General features: G+C 34.5%; 1 protein-coding gene across 1 annotated transcript in view; it reads left to right on the plus strand.

Annotated features, from left to right (window-relative positions):
- Window positions 1-22,529, plus strand: part of Synj (synaptojanin) — a 384,587-nt gene that overhangs the window by 352,523 nt on the left and 9,535 nt on the right. Inside the window, exon 21 of the mRNA XM_090410710.1 lies at window positions 11,464-11,632. Coding sequence (XP_090266836.1) covers window positions 11,464-11,632 — 169 coding nt within the window. The remainder of the gene's footprint in view (window positions 1-11,463; window positions 11,633-22,529) is intronic.

The following is a 22,529-nucleotide window of genomic DNA, read 5'->3' on the forward strand; positions in this document are numbered from 1 at the left end:
CTTTGTCTTGTCCATGTACTACATGTATTCATGAGTGTGGTGATAAAGCCAAAGCCAAAATTGAATAAGGTAACAGTGAGAAGCTTTGCTTCATTAAGTGAATGTTCGGGAATTATCAAACTCGCATTCAGAAGAATTTGGGGGATAATAACTTCATTAACATTGGTGAGCAACATGCATATGAAGAACAAGATGAAGGATATAAGCTTAAAAGAATTTAAATCATTGTTTTGGTCTGTTGAAACTTTAAAACAACTTCAATGTATGGATACTATTGCAATATAATCTTGATTTGCAGTGATCTCCAGAATGTAAACAAAGCTGTGAGCTGTTGTCACAAAATGTATACACAGAAAAAGAAACAAAAGTCAGTGCCAAGTGCCTTGTTCAAATATTTTTCATACTTTTTTTAAAATAAAATTATGCATTTTATTGTTTTTAAATATTTTAAAACATTTTATTATCCTTTATAGTTATATTGGCAGTAAAAAAAAATATTTTTTAAAAAATTTAGTAAAGATTTTGAAAGTCCTTTTTTTACGGCTTATTATATTCGATTAATGTATTTTCACATGATACATTACTGTGTAAAGCAAAGGATTCCTGTAAGTGTAGAGGAAATGACATTTTTTAAGTCATAAAGGCAGAAACAAACAGTTTCTCAAATTAACAGATAAAATTTCTTTCGAAGGAAGCAAGCTGAAGTGTAGATAAAACTTAAGAAGGATCACATAGTTTTTCTTTTTCCTCAAAGTAACTAAACTTTTTCCTTAGTGATAAGAAAGAAGTTTACAGAAGAAAAAAAAGTAATTTAAATGAAATTATCTTTGTGTTCAAAGGAAACAGAAAAGGAACTAATATGTTAAAGAAGACAAAGTAGAAATCTGTTCTTAAAATGTTCTGCACAGTTTTTTTTCTCAAAAAAAAAAAAAAAACAGGTATGAGTTAATTGATTAGATTTCAGTGGTCACTGTTGAGAGAGAAAGAAATAATGATTATTAAGTTCTATTGGTTGGTTGTTCTCGTTAAATCCTATTATCTTGAAGAGAAGAATTCGGAGAAATTTTTGTATGATTATGTTCATTGATATAAAAATGTGGGCACTTTTCTTTAGATTACAAGTTTAGTCATAATGCTGATTTTTATATCGTGCTTACAAAACAAACATTTTATACACACACACACTGATACATCTCTGAAATGCACCCATTTACACTAATGAACAGAATTATAAGAAAAAGAAAAGAAAACTCTTGTAAAAAACTTTAATGTAGAATTTTCCCCTGAGTATCATAGGTATTAACAGACAATTCTAAAAAGCAGCACCTGAGTAGCTAATGATTAGACAAAATAAAGTTAGGAAAGATTAGCAAATTTAATTCTCCCACAAAGGGAATAGACTTGGACCATTGGATCTGTTTAAGCTAGGACAGTGAAGTAAAGTTTCATATGTTTCTTTATAAAGATATTCCATGAGGAAAATACTTTTGTGAAGTTTTTTATGGGAATTTTCCTCCATTTTTATAATTCTTTTCATTATGTTAACTCATAGTATTTCTCGTAGACAGTGCACGTGCACTTTTTGTAAGTTCCTTTTGAAAATGACGTGACGTTGCCGAAATATCGGAAATATTTATTAAAGTATAATTTAATTTATATTCGTATCTATGTTGTTCAGTTCCTTAAGTGATTTAGCAATGCATAACCAATGCATAAGCCTGTCTACGAGAATCAACATCATCCACAGAGATACGATCGCACGGAAGGCCCGCCAATATGGTAAAATGAAGTTGAAGCTGTCTAGACAATTAAATTGTCTAACAAATCTGAAAACAAACCCCAACTCAACATCACCAGAGTTAAAGATCGGTACTATCAACGTAAGAAGCCTGAATGGCAAAGAAATGGAGCTAGCTGAGGAATTAGATAAGTACCAGATCGACATAATAGGGGTGATTGAAACAAAAAAGACCAAAACTGGTGAGATCTTTCTGAGCAATAAATACAAAATGTTATATTCAGGCAATAACAATCAAGGAAAAGAAGGAGTAGCCATAGTATTCAACACAAAATACGAGGCTAATCTTCTTGAATGGCAGTCAGTCTCAAGTAGAGTAATGTGGGCAAATATGAGAATGGGGAACTGGACAATGAGACTTATTTGTGCCTATGGTCCCACAGAAGGTTCTACTAAGGTAGAAGTGGAGGAATTTTTTGAGGCTTTAGAAAAAGCAACTGACACAATGAAAAATGAAAAGTTAGTCCTTGTTGGGGATCTAAATAGCAGAGTAGGAAATGATTGTGAGACATACAAAAATATTTTGGGAAAATTTGGAGAAAAGAGCAAAGCTAATAATAATGGCAAATATCTGTTGGATTTCTGCTCAGGACATGGACTGGTTATTACTAACACCATGTTCCAACATAAAAATGTGCACAAATTCACATGGAGAGAAGAGGCGAGGAATAAGAAAAGTCTCATTGACTATGTTATTGTTGATAGTGATGTTTTCTCCCTGGTGCAGGACACCAGAGTGTACAGAGGATTTGAAATTGGAAGTGATCACTATTTAGTCTTGAGCAGGATAAAATTGAATTTCATATTGAAAATAATAACATGTAAGAAAGTTTTAAAGCGAATAAAAGTTGAGCAGCTCTCAGATGTAAACTGTAGACTAAAATACAGAAATATTATTGAAAAGAAAATGAAAGAGTTTGAGAACAGGAATCAAACCTTGGAGATTCAGTGGCAAACTCTGAAGGAAACATTGATTGATTCTGCCAGAGAGGCATGCAGTGAGGTTGTGTGCAAAGATAAAAAAATCAGAACTCCCTGGTGGACACAGGAAGTTAAAGAGGCAGTGAAGGAAAAGAAGAAAGCATATCAAAAGTTCCTGGCAAATAAGTCAGCTTTTACTCTTACAGAATACAGAGACAAATGTAAGAAAGCTAAACAGTGTGTAAAACTAGCTAAACAAAAGTCATGGGAGGACTTTGGCAAGAATATAGAAAATAAATATCAAGAAGGTGGCAAAATATTCTGGAGGTTGTTGAAGAAGCTTAGGAATGGAGGAAAGAGTGCTGTAAAAGGAATTAGAGATGATAAAGGTGAAATGAAAACAGGAGAAAAAGATATCCTTGAAGTATGGAGTAATTACTTTGAAAAACTGCTAAATGAAACAAGCAGTGATGACAGCACAGTGATAAAAAACACTGACCAGGCATGCAGTCAGGAATACATATCCATACTTGAAGTAGAAAAAGCCATCAAAGGCTTGAAATGTGGAAAGGCAGCAGGAGTAGATGATATTCGACCAGAAATGCTGAAGTATGGTGGTATAAGAGTCTTACAGTGGCTGCACTGCATAGTTCAGAAAGCCTGGACAGAGGGACGAATTCCCGATGATTGGAGTAGAGCTCTCATAGTACCCATATATAAAAAGGGAAATAAAACTGAATGTGAGAATTACAGAGGTATTTCCCTACTGAGTGTTCCTGGCAAGATCTATGCAAGTATACTTGAGAAACGGTTGAGAAGAATTGTGGAAGAAAAGCTTGGTGAAGAACAAGCTGGATTCAGGCCAAATAGAGGCTGTCAGGATCAGATCTTCACTTTACGACAAATAGTCGAGAAAGCATGGGAATATAACAAAGATCTGTATTTAAGTTTTGTCGATTTGGAAAAGGCATATGACAAGGTGCCAAGAGAGAAGCTATTCAATACGCTGCAGTTATATGGTGTCAATGGGGCATTATATCAAGCAATACTTAGTCTTTATTTGAGTTGTGAGTCAGCAGTTAGAATTGAAGGAAGTACAGGAAGATGGTTTAATGTTAAATCTGGTGTGAGACAAGGATGTACATTATCCCCTCTGTTATTCATTATCTATATGGATCACATTATGAAGGAATGTGGTATTAAACCTGATATCAAAATTGGAGATGTTAATGTCAGCTCTTTGCTTTATGCGGATGATGTTATACTTCTAAATAAATCCGCTACAAGTCTGCAAGATTCTCTGACTAAATTGAATAGCTGTTGTAATAGGTATGGTATGAAGGTCAGCAATAAAAAGACAAAGACAATGAAAATAGGCAGAATCATTGAAAATGTCAACTGTGTTGTGAATGGAGAACCTGTGGAACAAGTAAAACATTTCAGCTACTTAGGCACAATTTTTACTGAAGATGGTAAACTAAATATAGAAATAGACAACAGAATCAGCAAAGCTGGTATCGTGGGAAGTCAATTGAATAAATTCATATGGAATAAGAAAGAAATTAGTCGGAACACTAAATTAGCTGTATACAAGACTGTGTTCAAACCAATTTTAACTTATGGATCTGAGAGCTGGGTCAGAAGTAAAACACTTGACCAAAGACTAGAGACCGCAGATATGAGAGTCCTGAGAAAGATTAGAGGCGTGAACAGATGGCATCAATGGCAATATCATATTAAAAATGAGGATATTAGGAAAGAACTTGACATTGTCAGTATCCAGGAATGCGTTAGCAGAGCTAATCTCAGATGGTATGGTCACTTAAATAGAATGGGAGAGGAAAGATTAGCAAAACAAGTGGTCTCTGCCAGGTTGGCAGGAAAACGACCAAGAGGAAGACCAAGATATAGGTGGATTGATATGGTACAAAGTGCCTTAGACCGATAGAAATATAAGATCTGATAATGTTGGAGTCTTGACAAGTAACAGACTGATTTGGAGGAAAATTGTAGATAGGAAGTTAGTAATGATGTAATTTTTTCATGTAGTACTGTCATATCCTGTACACCCCTCGAGGGTACATGGCAGGAATTTGATGATGAAACTTTCCTGAAATGCTGCTGGGATAATAAGGTAATCCTGAACTGTGTAAAATTCAAGCACCGTTTTGTTTCACAAAAAGCTCTCTGTATATATAACTGCGCTAGCTACGCATTGCTTCGCGAACAAATCACCGCCACGCAGTCTCTCTTAGTGGAAATTAACGAAGCTATTCGTGCCTTTGAAGATGACCTTTCATGCACTTTAAATCACAAACTGTGGCCTATTTTACGTGACATCTTGTGTACCGCTGCAGACAAAGAATTTGAAAAAATACGAGGCCGACAGATGAAAAAATTCGAAAAATTAAAAAAGAATTCTACCGTCAATCCAAAACTTGCTACCAACACCGTAATCAACCTTTCTTCGGTCACCCTGAAGCCCGAAGCACTTAACGCGCTTTCACATGGCCACAACTTCGCAATAGCTCCCAGAAAAATACCTAGTCAGGATATTATGATCCAAATCGAACGTGGAATCTGCCACCTTCCACATTAAGTCGCCAACAGTGTAAGACTGGATGTAGCTTGTGTCCTCTCCAAAGCAAGACCACCAAAAACCAACATATCCAACAAGGAATTTAAAGCTCTACAGGAAATGAGGAATAATAAAGAATTAGTTATCACCAAAGCGGATGAGGGAAATGCAACTGTAGTACTTAACCAAAAGGACTACAAAGGTAAGCTTAATGCTCTTCTATTAGATCGGGCTACTTACCTCCCTATCGAATACAATCCCAACAACTCACAAATTAGAAAACTTCACAGGCTCCTTAACCTTCCAAATGGCCAGGACGTCTATAGACGTCCAACTAAATCTGGATATGATTCAGCCCACCGTTTAAAGAACCAGGATAAGAAGTGCAATTTGACCATCCTGTCCATTAGAAGGTGTGATAAACCCTCATGCTGAAGAGAATGGTTAATCGGATTATCTCACGTTCGTAGCTACCTCTCAGTTGCCTATAACAAGAAACGCACATCCTTGTTCTATGCTGGTCAACTGGATTTTAGTTATATAGAATAGACTGAAAATAGAGAAATTATTTATATTTTTGTTTTCTCTTTTTATTGTACAATACAATTTTAATTTCTGGACAAAATAAAAGTATTGCGTAATTTCTTCCCTTAAATATTGCCTTACCTTGGAGAACCAATTTCATTTTTAATTTTTGTGCGCTAATTTTTTTCTAATCGCTTTCTAGACAAAACATTATTCTTTGTTCTCGAAGAAATTAATTCACGATAATTATTTGAAATATTCTTTTAAAAAAAGAAAAGAAAACCGGCTGCCGACGTTCCAGATTATATTATTTTTATTTTTGTACAAAACCATCGAAATCGAATAATACTTCACAGATTTCCTTTAGGACACGCTGGAGCAACTTTGCTTTATAGAAAATAACATGAAATTCTTTAATCATATCACTAAATTTTTTCTTTATATTATATAGTAATCTACTGTTCTTTGTACTTTCAATTTCTTGGTTTCCCTGTATAATTGGTCATTACAAAATGAAATTAACCATTATAGATATTTACTGCATAATTCAGATATTTTATTCTCCACTTTAAAGTAAGCGATACATTTGCTTATTTTTATCATTCAAAATATGTATATCAAATGTGAAATTTCATTTCCTTTCACAATACAAATGAACTTTATTTCGACTTTGATAGCATCACCTCCCCCCCTCCTGTTGCAACATTACCAGACACCCAAAAGCTGTTATGAAACATAGGTACAGTTTTTATTTCATTCGTGATTTTTCCATAATAATTGTTCCACATAACGTTTAATTTTTTCGACACAGAAACTAAGTTTTGATTATTATAAATTTGCAAATTATAAATAAGAAAATATACGTATTATTTCCCTATTATTATAAATCAGGAAGTTATGTGACGTTGGCTAATAGGGGAAATTAATATTTTAAAACACTGTCATCCTACAAATGCAATATCAGAATATGCTTCGAATGTCTGCTAATCAATCAGAAAGATGGAAAAACAGAACAAGGAATTTCTGCCTGTAAAATATTCAGTTATTGCACAACATACTTTAGTGTGTTGCCTTCTGGGCATGTTCTTTTGATCTGGTTCCCAGTGGTGGGGGTAGTTGGTAATCTCCGTTAGTCTACAACTTATTACTGGGCAGAAAGGAATATTAGAAAGTATATCCAATATACAATTCATTTGTGAGATGGCAAGCAAGAGCAGCAATAGCAGTAATTTTTTTCAAGATAATTATCAAATAATTTAGAATTTTTCGATAATAAAAGTGAAACTGATCACTATAAATAAAGAAATCATTTTTGGCATAAATACTTCATCAGCCTGTAAAAGAAATATCAGTTTTACTGTGTTAGGATATCTGAACAACAGAAAACGAAACAAGACATTCTTGCTTGAGGCAATTTAGTACGACTTCTAGGAAACTTTGTCTTGTGTTTCTCAAAAGAGTAAGACTTTTAGCTTTTCCTCTAGGTAAGAGGATTATTGTCCAGCATTTCTAAGACGTATTTCAGAAATAGCAATCAGCAGAAATAGAAGTAGTAATATTTAGATTTTTTTAAAAAAAAAAAAAGAAACAGAAATAACGCAATGTCTTTGTGTGGGTTTTACATGTTGAAAATACAGCATAGTATTTCTAAATCTTAGAATAATTTCAGCAGACCACTGATTTCAGATTCAAAGAAAGAGTACAGAATTAGAAGCTACGATATACAACAATATTATTGCTTTATTTCTTTTGTCAAAACGGTAAACTGAAATGAGATTTTGAATACCGTCTGAAAGCTTTCAAAGCTATAGAAATTTAAAGTAGTTATGCAACTCAGTTCCAGGACAGGAGAGGGGGGGGGGGGGTTGCAGTAAAAAATCCTAAAAATGAGCATAAATTTTTAATCATTCCATACAGGATATCCTTCCTATTATATTTTCAACATATCTACAGTGGTTAAGCACTGGATATTATAGTAATGTGCATCCTACAAAAAAAAAAAAAAAAAACCCTCTGTTGCAATTTTCAGCGAAAGAAGAAGACGAAGAGTCTCTGATAAAATACCATTAGGTATAAATTTTTGATACTTAAAAAGATACAATATCGGAAACCAAGTAATGCAGTTTATAATCATTTATTGTTCGTAAAAAAAAACCAAAAAACAATCATTCCTGAAATTGAAATGTGACAATCCATATAAAGGTATTTTGCAAAGAAAGAAAGCAAAATGTCATATTTATTTCACTAAATGTTATTTAAAAATATAAATATTTGACAAAATATTTTAAACGTAAACAAACATTTGCAAATTCGCGAAAAAGAATCTATACTGTCAGTAAAGTGGAGGAAATTAACTATTACTAAAGTATATTTTCATTGCAAAGGTTGATCTATGGTCATTTCAGGATTGATTATTTATTTTGGCAGTGTGAAACTTCTATTTTTGGAAAGAGACACAAAAAATAAATTGTTCAGCAAAAAAAAAATGATCAAATATCCTAGTACAGTGAAGAAAATTCGAAGTAACAGAGTACATGTAAAGACAAGTGACACAAAAGTTGCTCGACCACAGTTAATCCGCTAATGGCGCTCAAATCGCTGTTAAGGGATTAACAGCGGAGGATGGTAAATACTTGATAAAAGATAGAATGCCGATGTAGTTTTGATCCATGAAAAAGTCTGGGGGTAGTCTTGCTATTTCATCCACCTTGGCCGGTAGGAGGGCTAAGAAAGTCACTTCTTGGCCTGTAGAAGTTACCAACAGATTAAAGCCGTTTAACTCTATACCCCCCCCCCCGTATTTATGGACTCCCAAAAATACATAAAGAAAATGTGCCATTACATCCCATAGTGGATAGCATTGATTTCCCCCACATACAAATTAGCTAAACATTTGGCCAAAGAGCTCACACACTATACTGGCAACACACCATCACACACAAAAAAACTCAGCCCACTTCAAAGCCAGCATAGAAAAACCTTACACTCCAATTTCTTTATGGAGACCTTTGATGAAAAAGCCTTAGCCTCTGCCCCACAAAAACCAATCATATGGCTTCGCTATTGATGATGTGTTTGCTATTTGGCCACATGGCTATGATACACTCCTCTCCTTCCTAACACACTTAAACAACCAACACTCCAGAATCAAGTTCACCGTGGAAAAAGAGGAAAATGACAGCCTCCCTTTCCTAGACACACTAGTCACCCACCAACCTGATGGAACCTTGGTTTTCTCAATTTATAGAAAAACCCACCCATACAGGCAGATACATTCACCAACAATCCCCCCCCCCCCTCACAACAATATGGAGTGGTGAAAACACTATACAACAGGGCTAAACTAATCTGTTCTAACGACATGGCCCTAAACACTGAACTAAATCACATCCTGAACACTTTCTCAGCCAATGGCTACCCCCTCCAAAAAAATATTAAAACCTACAAACTACAGTCCCCCCCTCTTCCACAACAAGGATTACTCTAAATCCATCACCATTCCCTACATCCGAGGCATCTCGGAAAAAATTACCAAAATTTTTAAAAAACATGACCTGACTTCCTGTTACCAGCCTTACAGAAAATTGGCATCCCTTATCTGCTCCACCAAAGACCAACCACTTCCCCTAGACCTACCTGGTATATACCAGGTCCCTTGCAGTTGTAAACTGTCTTACTTTGGCCAAACAGGCAGGACAGTGAATATCAGAATTTCTGAACACAAGGACTACATCCAGTTTCACAAGTACAGCCATTCTGGTCTTGCAGACCATGCTCTGGATACATGCCACAGAATATGGTGGAAGAAAGCTACAGTAATACACGGTAGCAAATACAAATTAGAAAGACTATTTATGGAATCAGCCTTAAGAAACTCTCCAAACCTCAACAAATTTGGTTGTATGCAACTGCCCCAAATTTCGGAGGCTTACATCAGCAGGCCTTCAGCCCAACGGCCAAGAACACCTACTTAGCCTGCTAGAGGGCACCATCAGGACTTCTAGGAGAACAATAGCTCCATCTCTTCATTCTCAGTTACTGTGTTGTAGTGCCTGCGTGCATGTGCCTTTTTGTAAGTTCCTTTTGAAAATGGGGCAACGTGACGTTGCTGAAATATTGGAAATATTTATTAAAGTATAATTTAATTTATATTCGTATCTACGTTGTATTCCTTAAATGATTTAGTAATTCATAGTATTTCATTATTGAAAAAAATTTACACTAATGTTTGTAAATAGGTTAATTTTGAATTTATATTGTCTCTCACTCAATCTCTTCAGTTATTTGAGTTAAGTTACTTTTATAACTGTATCCTGGATATGATTCTTATTTAACTGAAAAAGAAAAGCTAGTTAATGATCTAGTAGTTGATAATAATCTGTATATCACTGGGAAAAAAAAAAAAAAAAACAAGACGCAATACACCTTGAAGGTGTTGTGTTGGTTCTATTGTGTATATTAAAGTTCCTGAAGTAGACTGGAAAAGGTGATGCTCACTCTGAGGACGTTTTATAAATATTGAACACTAGGAATGAAACAATAAACAATTATATGCAAGGTCACAATTTGTGTTTGTGCAGTGGTAAACTTATTTGTATTTCTCCTAGTGTTACCAGAAACAGCATGATTAACATGATTATTAAAGTATAATTTAATTTAGATTCGTATCTACGTTGTTCAATTCCTTAATTGAACTAACCTGACCTAACTGGTTTTAAATTTAAAACCAGTTAACAGGTCAGGGTTTTTTGTGAAATATAGTGACTTTTGTAGCTCATTTTGTTAAACTTCATTAGTGTGACAATGTCAAACTACAGAATGTTTGCATCTGAAAAGAAAAAACAAAAATGCTTGTGCAATTCAAAATGACATTATAGTTTGTCATATGCAAGTAAGTAAACAAATGGCTCCTTCACATTCTTTACATTAAAATGTTATTTTTACTATTACATTTTCATTTGTATTCATCACATAAATTTATGAAACAAAATTAATGTTCTTTATTTTAGAAAAATATTGGATGATTGCAACGTTTTGCTAACCAGCATTTTTTATATATTCTGATTAGAACTGCTTAGTTATTCTGTGGAATACCTAGGCATTTAATAAATTACCTAGATAAAGTAAATTGAAATACTTATTTTATATTGTAACTAAAATGACCTATTATTCTCTATATAGAATACCTAATTATTCTATATAATACTTATGATATTCTGTTCATTCCTAGGATACAAATTTGTATCTCTTTGCTTAACAAACTGTTTTTAACATCTTAAACATTGTAGAGGTATATGGATAGAGATTAAATTTCATTGCTTGATGTTAAGACCACCACCCTGATGATTGCATGTCTATAAAGTATGAAACCCTATTTAATCTGGAGCATGATTGTTGGGTTACCTATTTCTAAGTTCACCCTATCATACATAATTTCATTCAGACATGAAATGAAAGACAGGTTATTTGAATGTTCTTTTACTATAAATTCAGCATTATGTTCTAGAATGCTCTTGATATATAAAGTCAAGAAATATTGAAGGTTAAATTTTTGAAGAGTTTAAATATATTTTTTCCCTTTTTTATTTTTATAATTTTTCTGCTAATTTCACTTACCAAATTTAACGTTATATATAATAAGGTGGAAGGCCATCGCATTAGAGCATCTTTGAAGACTTCAGATTGGAAAACTGCTGTAGAAAAAGAATTAAAGTTATGTCAGAAAAACACACTCCCTCTTTCTCACGTATCACCATCAGTGTCACCAGTAATGGAATATGTACCATCAGAATTGGAAGGAGATTTTGAAGGTATCGTTTTAAATAAATAATAAAACATTCCTTAATGATAAAAATCAGGATTATATTTTTTAATGTAAAAAGTTTTTTGTGTTTGATATAATGAGATGTCAGTTAGTATTTCTGTAATTCTGGGAGGAAGTGTATTGTTATGATACAGATGGCATTACATCCATTCTGGCACTTGATCCCTAAATATTGTGGTGCAAATTCCACTGTAGATTTGTGTGTGTGTGGGGGGGGGGGTCAGTATGGTAAATACTACTGCAAATAATGAAGGGTGAGGGGCCAGCCCCACTTCTGCTGTGTTTAATGTGCCCTATAGATAAGTCAGGGCCATCACCAGATTAGATTGTGCTATGAGGCAAGCAATTAAATATCGCCCCTGATGGATTATAAGACAGAAATATAAGAAACTCTCAAGTTGCTATTTTGTTTTTATTACAAGAGAAACATTCAAGCAAAATATTACATAATAATATTAATTAAATGTTTGCTCTACGGGGATATCGCACAATAAAACTGTTTATAAGGAACCGTACTCCACGAGATTGATGAGGCCAGGGATTTGGAAGTGTTGAAGTTTGGGGGGGGGGGCACATCGCAAAAGTGGCTAAATCAGCTCATCAAATCACTTGGTTGCTGAAAAATACTTTAACAAGCAGAGACAAACAAGTTATTGTTCCTCTATATCGAGCCCCTGATAAGACCCCATCTGGACTACTGTGCCCTGATATGGGTGCCAGGACTTCTTCTTGATGGGAGGAGGTGGAGAGGATCCAGAGACGAGTGACCAAGATGATAGGAGGTCTATGGAATGAACCTTATGAGAACAGGTTGAAGATTTGTGGGTTGCAAAAATTGGTTGATAGGCGGAAAAAGGGTGATATGATTGAGACATTCAAATTACCGAAGGGTTAATTCATTCATTCTAAATAAGATTAATTCAGAAGATATTTTTGAGAATAGGACTGATGGTGGGAGGACTAGGGGCCATACATGGAAGCTGGGCAAGAATGTAGTTAGCAAGGGTGTTAGAGCTAGGTTTTTTACTTGGAGAGTGGTGAATGAGTGGAATAAGCTGCCAGAGTCTGTTGTGGGTGCTATGACTGTGAATGAGTTCAAGGCGAGGTATGATAGATACTGTGTGGATGTCGAATAGTTGTTCTTGACATGATGTTAGGGCCTCCCTCGATAAGTCTGTGGACTCCTTGGAGTTGCCCGAAAATAATAGAACCTGCAGCTTTCTGGCTGGAGAGCGGATACGCTAACCACTCGGCCAACCAGGCCAATATAGTTGCTAGACCAATCAATCTTTCTTGGATCATTGCTGTTCGCAAATAATTTTGAATCAGTTTAAACTTGGGAAAACTTCTTTTTGCACTTGCTATGCTAATAGGAATTGTTAGCATAGCGACAGCGCCTACTGCAATATGGCTGAACAAGTGCCCTCATTAAGTGGCAGCCGTGAGGTAGGCTGCCTCTGTGCTACACTCTGTTGACGGTACTGAGATGTCTTTTATTTTAGTGAATATTAGTAATTGTAGTAATTATTTTTGGTTATATCTTACTTATTTTAGACTGTAATGTTGAGCATGTGTGTTTGTGAAATTTAATATGAAATATCATTTAGAAAGTGCTTTTTTCGAACTTGAACAAGGAAATTGATGGCCACTTCCTTGTTCACTGAGTTTAGCATAAGGGATTTTGTATGTGTATGTGTAGTGCATGTTCTATGTATTCATTGCCAAGAGTAAACAGGTTATGGTATGAAAGCAAGAGTGGAGAGAGATTTGTTGTGTGCAAGTGCAAGAAATGCAAGTCTTGTGGAAAATGGAAAAATGAACTGAAGAATATTAACAATGTAAGGAAAGATATCAAAGTGTTCTGGCAAATGTGGAAATAGTGAATGACAGTGTGTGGAACGAGAGCATGAAAGAAGTGGCTGAAAGTATGAGTCCCTCTCCATAGTAGATCAATAACATTCATTACAGAACCTTGGTTTCCATCCCTTTTATTGCAAACTTTCGCTAAATATTGCAAATCTCATGACTTTAGAATGGCCTTCAGACCCATTATGATGGTACAAAATCTGTTATACTCACCCAAGGACCACAACCCTTTCAACAAACATCCTGGAGTTTACAATATTCTATGTTCTTGTGGCCTTAATTACATAGGGCAAACATCAAGAAGTCTAGAAATAAGACAAAAGAAGCATATTGGAGATGCCAATAACAACAGAGAAGACAGCTCAAGTCTGTTATTCCATTTCTCCCATACTCACCACTACATTGATTGAGACAAGAGCCCCATGCCGTACATAGAACACCTCGGTGTGCACAACATCAAAGAGGCTACAACGGTAATCGACTCACAAGGCACTCTCAACAAGGGATAATTTTGTGTGACATTTGGAAGTCACTCATTAGATCTTTAAACACATCGGACTTTAAGTTTTCTGCAAACTAGTGCACCTGCTGAACGGTGATTGACTATGTGCCAGCTTCCATGCTCTGTGTGTTTCTGTTTTACTTATATTTTTATGTAACGGTTCCTACACGTTCGGTGTTTTTAGTTATGTAATCATTCATATTTAATGCTTGTTGTATATTTATTTGTGTGTTTATCTTAACCCAGACAAAGCCATTAGCTTAAGTGGTGAAACTAGTAGATTTATTAAATAAGTATTACAACCTATAAATCCACTGTTAGTTATATTTTATTTAGTTATAGATCTCATATGGAGGTAGCAGGATTTTTCATCCCACATACAGACAAATTGGCCCTTCAGAACACACGCAATTTACAGACAAAAAAATACTAGTTGTGGTAGTGGTGGAGGTGGGCGGTAGATGGCGTTGATGGAGATGATTCGTAGTAGAGGTTCGGTGTAGTAGTTGAGACAGTTGTAGGTGTCCTCCTGCGATGAGTCTTCTGACTCCTTGGAGGTGTCACAAATAATAATAATAATAATTTTTATTACATTAGTTTTTTAGTCGGAAAAATCAACATATTATTATTATTATTAAATATGAAAATAGAAAAGCAGAACTGATATGATGAAAAGCCAATTGAATAAATTAGAAAATGTCAAACTAACAGTATATACAAGGCAGTATTCAAACCAGCTTTAACTTAAAAATTTGACAGTTGGGTTAGAGATAAAATAGTCCATTACAGATGTGAAAATTCTGAGAAAATTAGTAAACAGATTATATCATTGGCAGAATCATATTAAAAATTAAGATAAAGTGGTTACACTGCATAATTCAGAAGGCCTGTTCAGAAACTTGAATTCTGGATGACTGAGTAGAAACTGTCATAGTTTCCATTTATAAAAAATGGTAAATAAAACAAAATGTGAAAATTAATTAACATTATTAGCTTTCACAGATGCCTTAGAACTAATCAAAGGTGGTATGGTCACATGAAATGAATGTGTGAGTAAAGGTTAGCAAAATAGTCTTCTAAGATGGCAGGAAAGAGACCTAGAGAATGAACAAGATCTAGGTGGTTTGATGCAGTCAACGAGTGCCCTAGAACAGTGCTTCCCAAACTTCTGGATGTCAAGGCCCCCTTTGCAAAAATTAAAATATTTCACACACCCCCGTAATAGAGAGATATATTATTATAATAGTTATTGTATTTATATTCAATACAAAACATACACAGCGAATATTGCAAAAATCAAATGCATATATTACATTTTTTGCCTCTTACCATTTGGTTCTGAAGACGATGCAGGGCTGTTCTGGTAAAATATGAAATACTGTCCTTTTTTTTTTGAGTCTGTTTCTACTTCTAATTGTTCGTGGGAATTTTTTTATATTTTTTATCAGCCACTTATCCCTCTCAGGGTTAAATTTAATTTTTTAATGTAGAATAGATCAAATAATATCACCACTTACCGAAACTGGCACACCACAGACTGATAACATGAAATTAGTGAATATTACCTGAATAAGGGAATACCCAGACCAGGAACATTTTTCTCTTTTGTGACTTTTCTCCCTTTAAGGTAATTAAGCCTAACGCGAAACAGACAGCAAAGGCAGGTTATTAAAACGTGCATATGATTGGTGCGGTATTAACAAAAGATAGCTGACAATTGAGTTGGAATGCTAACTCTCTTCAAGCGAATTCCATATGTGAAACTGCCATAACATTCATTTTATATATATATATATATATATATATACAGGGTGTTCGGGATAAATTTGACAGTTTCGTAAGGAAAAAGAAAATCTTCTTTGTATCTATTAAATTTAATGAATTGACAAAAAAACATTACAGGCAGAGTTAATTACAATACTATCAACAAGATTTACTCAAAATAACCACCATTAGCATCGATCACAGCTTCAATTCTGCTTCGGAACCTCGAACAAGCTGATGCTACAGTCTCCCTGGGAAGGGCCGCAAAAACTGTTTTAATTTTATCCATTAACTGGGCTTTTGTATTACTGGAAGTGTGATTGGTGTCTTTTTCAACTGCGCCCCATACAAAATAATCCATGGGGTTAAGGTCTGGGGAGTTTGGAGGCCAAACATTTGGACTGGTGAAGTCGTAGAAATTTTCAGACAACCATTTTTGACTTTTCCCAGAGGTGTGGCAAGGGGCCGAATCCTGCTGCCATACATACGGCCCACCATTGGCTACCCTTGTTATCCAGGGCTTGACTACAGTTAGCAACTCCACGAACAAAGCCCGAATTCCAATGCCAGGGTTCTTCAACACCTGTTCCTGCAGATTTGCGAGGAATTCTGCTGTACGAACGCAATCAGATCGTCTGCTAGGGATCTTTCTTCTTGCTACATCCTCGTAGTCACCATTGCAAGTCTCTAGTTCATGCCTGATTGTTTTTACTGTATTCAGGGAGCATTGGGCAGCAGTCGTAATATCCTTATTTTGATGGCGGGCACGAATCATCATGATACAAGTTATTCTCTTCCATGATTCAGGTGGGTTCCAGCTATCCATTCTTTCTGACATCTTGTATATGAATGAAGAAGGGTCCAAACTTTTAAATGAAGAGAAGTGTGTGTTAATACATGTAACTTACGGAAAAATATAATTAATTATAAATATGTCAAATTTATCCCGAACACCCTGTATATATATATAATGAATTTTATGTTTGTTTTAACACTTTTACGAATTTTAACACGTTCGGTTGAATTTTATTGCTGCCTTGGGAAATCGAACTCGCACACATCTAATTAATAACAATAGTTTTTAGTTAGATACTGTGTTTGCCCATGCAACATATGGTTTTGTTTCAGTCTATACAGCATAATTTCTGTATGAGGGGACATGTGATTCATTAATTAGTGTGTTTTTATCCCAGTTGTCTCTAATTGCTATTTGTTGAGAAATATATTACAGACTCCTCATACCTTATTCACTTGCATAATAAAAGTACTTGTTTTTATTACCTCTGCAGCATAGTGGCTGTTAGGGAAGGTGTGTTGTTTACCACTGCAAACGAGTTACTATCTCCCCACATGAACTTGTTTAAGCTTTTTTTCATGTGTGAAGTATATGCGAAACTTTTATTGGTGACAGAAAACTAGCTCGGATGACAGTGATAATATAAAACAAGTTTTTATATGTATATAAAGTCAATATCAACAGTCCCTGATTACGAACGTGTGATGAAAGGGACAGGAAGATTTGGAGCTTCCCTGGAGAGCATTTGAAGTAAATACAATTAACCATTGCTTTGAAATGAAACATATGGATTAGCAATATTTATTAATATTCATTAAGCGCCGAAATACGCAGGAAGCAATGTTTGTGAACCAACACCAGTGTGTGAATTTTTCCATTAAAATATAAAAAATAACAAAAAAGAAATAATAAATAATAAAAGTTAAATACTACAAAGATAATAAGCAAAAGGCTAAAAGTTAAATACATTTTAAAGTTAAATAAATTTTAAAAGTTAAATACGTTTCTTTTAAAATAAAAAAAAATCTACTCAGTCTTAAAACATTTTAAATTTGTTTTCATTATTTCACAGTCCCCCTCAACAAAACCTATGGCCCCCAACGGAGCCGCGACTCACAGTTTGGGAAGCGCTGCCCTAGACGACAAAAATATAATATATGACAATATTGGAGTGCTCGCAAGTGGTAGGCTAATTTGGAGGCAGATTGTTGAACAGGAGATTAATTAATCATGTAGTACTGACATGTATCCTATACACCTAATTGACTCCTAATTGCTGACCTACAGTTCATAGTGTGTGTGTGTGTGTGTGTGTGTTGCTCATTATAATATCCCATTTAGACCATTCAGTTGTGGCATTCTGAACAGTTTTTCTCTTGGCACTTCATCATATGCCTTTGTAAGATCTACAAAATTTACATACCAATAAATTTAACAACAAAATTTACATACAAATCCTGTGATTTGCCAGCTATTTTTCTTCAAGTGAAAATCGTCCTGACAATCACTATTTGGTCTGAACCATGGAGTCTGGAAGACTCATCGGAGGAGACCCAATCTATCCACACAGTCTATCATACCTCTCCTTGAACTCATTAACAGATAAAGCACTCGCAACTGACTTTTGGAACCCATTCCACTCATTCACAACTCTCCAAGCAAAAAATCTAGTCCTCACACCCCTACTAGCCACACCTTTATTCAACTTCCATGGATGACCACTGGTTCTAGTCTCTCTAGCCAAGTGCTGAAACATTCCCCCCCTTCATCTATCCTATAAAACCCTTTAAGCAACTTAAATGTCTCTATCATATACCCTCGTTCTCCTATCAACTAACTTCTGCAATCCACACACACACAAACCCTCAATCTATCCTCATAATGAACGTTCCACAGGCCACTCACCATCTTGGTCACTAGCCTCTGAATCCACTCCACTGCTTCCTCATCACCAGGAGGAAGAATTTTGCTTCCATAATTTTTCCTTCTTGAGTATGACTGTATAAATCTTATTTTTGAACATTTAATAGGGAATTTCTTGTGTAATTCTAGCATTGTTTTCTCCTTTTTTATCGATGGGTACTGTGAGAGCTGTAAAACTTTTACATCTCCATATTTTAGCATATTCTATTTTTATATAATTACTCATTTAAGGTTTTTGATGTCTTTTCTACATGAAGTATTAAATGTGTATATACCTTTCCTGTTTACTGTTTTGTTATGTTCAAACTAATTTTAACTTATGGATCTGAGAGCTGGGTTAGAAATAAAACACTTGACCAAAGACTAGAGACCACAGATATGAAACTGAGATAGATTAAGGGCATGAACAGATGGCATCAATGGCAATATCATATTAAAAATGAGGATATTAGGAAAGAACTTGACATTGTCAGGTTTCTGCCAGATTGGCAGAAAAAAGACCCAGAGGACGATCATAATATAGGTGGATTGATACAGTAAAAAGTGTTAGAAGACAGAAATACAAGATCTGATAATGCTGGGGTCTTGACAGGTAACAGATCGATTTGAAGGAAAATTGTAGATAGGAAGTTAGTAATGATGTAAGTTTTTCATGTAGTACTATCATATCCTGTACACCGCTTGAGGGTACATGTCAGGATTTGATGATGATGATGTTTTGTTATTCCTTTTTTCATTTAATAGTCTTTAAAAGTAATTACTTCAGACATTTTATTCTTCAGTTTTGAAGTTAAATTTATTATTTATCTCCCTTTACTTCTTACTTCGATTCGTAAGCTTTTCAATATCCTCCAGGACATAGTGCTAGAACATATATATGTTCTGGCACTCTGTTTATGTTGATTTACAACAGTGGTTCTTAACTTGGGCAGTAGCAGTAAGTGTTATAATACTAATAATGATAAAAAAAAAGTTCTATATTTAATCTAGCATCCCTATTTATATTGTATGTCTGGCAACACTACTCAGAATATTATATGTCTGTCAGTACTGTTTACATTTATTAGCTGCTTATTTTTTAGAATTTTTACATTGAAAGTTAAGTAATTGGACTAATTTTTAGTCTGAATTTTCTACATTGAAAATAATTAATTTGGGCTATTTTTAGCAGAATCCACTACTTTTATAAATAAACTTTATCTGCTGTTTTTCGTAAAATCTAACAACCCTGATTTGCAGACTAAATCTAGCCCGTGGTGTTGAAGGGTTGTGTCTTACAAACTTTAAAATTAATTGCCAAATATGGAAAGCCACATACTATTAACGAAACTCTCATCTTATCAGCTATACATGAAGTTTTATATATGATGACTGACCTAGGTAAAAGTAATATGACATCATTTCCTCTCGGCAATAGCTCAATAGCAACAAGAATTGATGAAATGGCAAAGGACGTTGAAAAAAAAACTTTGGAAAACCTTAGGATGACCTACGGCCGTTATATAATACTAATGAAGAAATTATTGAAGCGTTTCTGTTTGCTGAACAACTGAAAATTGACACAAAAGGTTCTACAATTTTTAAGGTTGTTAAAAACTTTTTTAATGCTAAAACATTCCTCTCACAAATATTATTGCGTGTGCAACTGATAAAACACCAGCTATGATAGGTTGTCACTGTGGATTTATAGCACATTTAAAAGAAGCAGTTCCAAATATCTTTACAATTCTCTGCGTTCTTCATAGACAGCACTTAGCTGCAAACCATCTTAGTGGTAGACTACATAAAACTTTGGATGATGTTATTAAAGCAGTGAATAAAATAAAAGCCCAGTCATTGAATACCCATATATATATATTTTTTTTTGGAATTTTGCCATGAAAATGAAGAATTTGAGCAGCTTTTGCTTCACACTGAAGTTAGATGGCTCTCAAATGGAAACTGTCTGCGACGCTTTAATGATCTCTATGATACTGTTTTGGAATTTCTTAATTCACGTGATGAGAACATGTGTAATATTTAAAGAAAAAAGGAAAAGGTTGACATCGCATATCTTTCTGTTATTTTCACCAAAATTAAATGAAGTTAATATTAATTGCAGGGAAGCAACATAAATCTTATTAAAGCAAAGGGAATTATAAGCACTTTTATCAGCAAGTTGACATTCTACAAACAGAGCATTGCAAGACAAGATTTTCTGCAGTTCCCAAGTCTACAAATAATAGATGATTTAATATTAGATACAGATTTGGATTGTTATTGTTGCCATTTTCTGATACTGAAAAAATTAAATTAAATTTTATTAAATTAATTAAATACCCGATTGGGTCATAAATCCATTTCTTTCTGATGCCACTTCTGTTCATCCAAATTTGTATGAAGAATTTATTGACTTAAAAAATGTTAACTAAGCAGCGAAATAGATTTGAAGTAAGTGAAAGAGGAGACTTCGTTTGTTGAACATTGAACCTGATATTGAAAAATTCGCAGGATCTCATCATGCTCAGGATAGCCATTAATGATTGGTTTAATAAATAGTTAGTTTATATTTTTTTTGAGTAAAAGTTAATTTGTATCAAAAAGTAATTAATTTTTAATTATCATTTCAGATATGTTGATGGTAATTTAGGTTTGCCTAATAATATATTATAATTATCTTATTGAGTCATTAACCTAGTGTAAAATTGAGCAGGGGGCTCCAAGCCATACAAATAGTTGAAACGTGGTCCCAGACAAAAAAAAGGTTAAGAAATACTGATTTACAGCTTGTTCCATTAGCTGACTTTTCTCCAATTGTCCTAGTTCAATGATTAAAACAAGATTGGAAGGACTTGTTTAACTAGATGACACTCCTGTTGGCATGATATTTGATTTTTTTGTGCCATCGTTTTGTTTTGGATTCAATGTATACAAAATAGAATTTGTTTTACGAAGCTCTGAATTTCCAGACCATTCAATATCTAGGTGGATGCCAACTAATGTAACACACCATTTGAAAGTGAGAACTGTGCATTAGGTCAGTGTCAGTTCTCTCCATTCTTGAAAAGGCCATATGGAGGTCTCTTTCCAGTGATCTATTATTGTTATTATTAATAATGCTAATAGCAACTTGAGGAGTCAGGGACTCATTGAGGAATGCCACATACACGCATCAGCTGTCATATTTGTTCTCAATCTCAAATACATTTACTTTACTTGCACACTCAACATCCAATGGGTCCATTTCAATCATGCACCACTATGAGAAAAAATTTTTTTAGATCCTGCCCCTTTCTTGAAAACATTCATTCTCACCTTCTAAGCTAAAAATGTCCTCTTGTTTTTTCCCTACCCTCCATATAAGAAAAAAAAAAATTCATCAACTAAAATCGTGTATAATCCTTTTAGAAGTTTGTAAGTCTCAATCATATCACCCCTCTTTCTCCTGTTTGCCAGTTTCTGCAGTCTACAATGCTCAATCTGTTTTCATAATTAGTATTCCACAATCCTGATATCCTTGATTTACAGCTTGTTCCAATTGATGACTTTTCTCTGATTGTCCTAGTTCAATGATTAAAACAGGATTGGAAGGACTTCTTTAACTGGGCCTCCTGTCAGCATGATTAACACACTCCTTTGCCTTCTCTCTGTATCAGAATCACTACGGAAATCAGACCTACTCACAATAGTGCAATTGAGGTTTTGTAAAGAGGAAAAATGACATCCTTATTTTACATGTCAAAGTTCATTTCAGCATTGCAATTATCCTCTGAGTTATATTTGCATTCTTTGCTATATGGCCCACTAATTTCAACTTCTTATGTACTAAAACTCCAAGATCCCTAGCCTAATCAGTTTCTTCTAGCATAATGCACCAATATAATATGACATTGTGAAAATACTTCACATGCATACTTTGTTTGGTTACACTTGGATAAAGGATAAACCAAAAAAAAAAGGGGGGGGGGACACTCTCCACTAATCAGTGGATAGTGTCCCTTCCCATAATGCAAAACATTATGGGATACTAAAGCATTTAATGTGAAGTCGTTA

This window comes from Typopeltis vanoorti, chromosome 20 (assembly GCF_054136105.1).
Source record: "Typopeltis vanoorti isolate ZY-2024b chromosome 20, IOZ_Tvanoo_1.0, whole genome shotgun sequence".
In the NCBI taxonomy this organism is placed as follows: domain Eukaryota; kingdom Metazoa; phylum Arthropoda; class Arachnida; order Uropygi; family Thelyphonidae; genus Typopeltis; species Typopeltis vanoorti.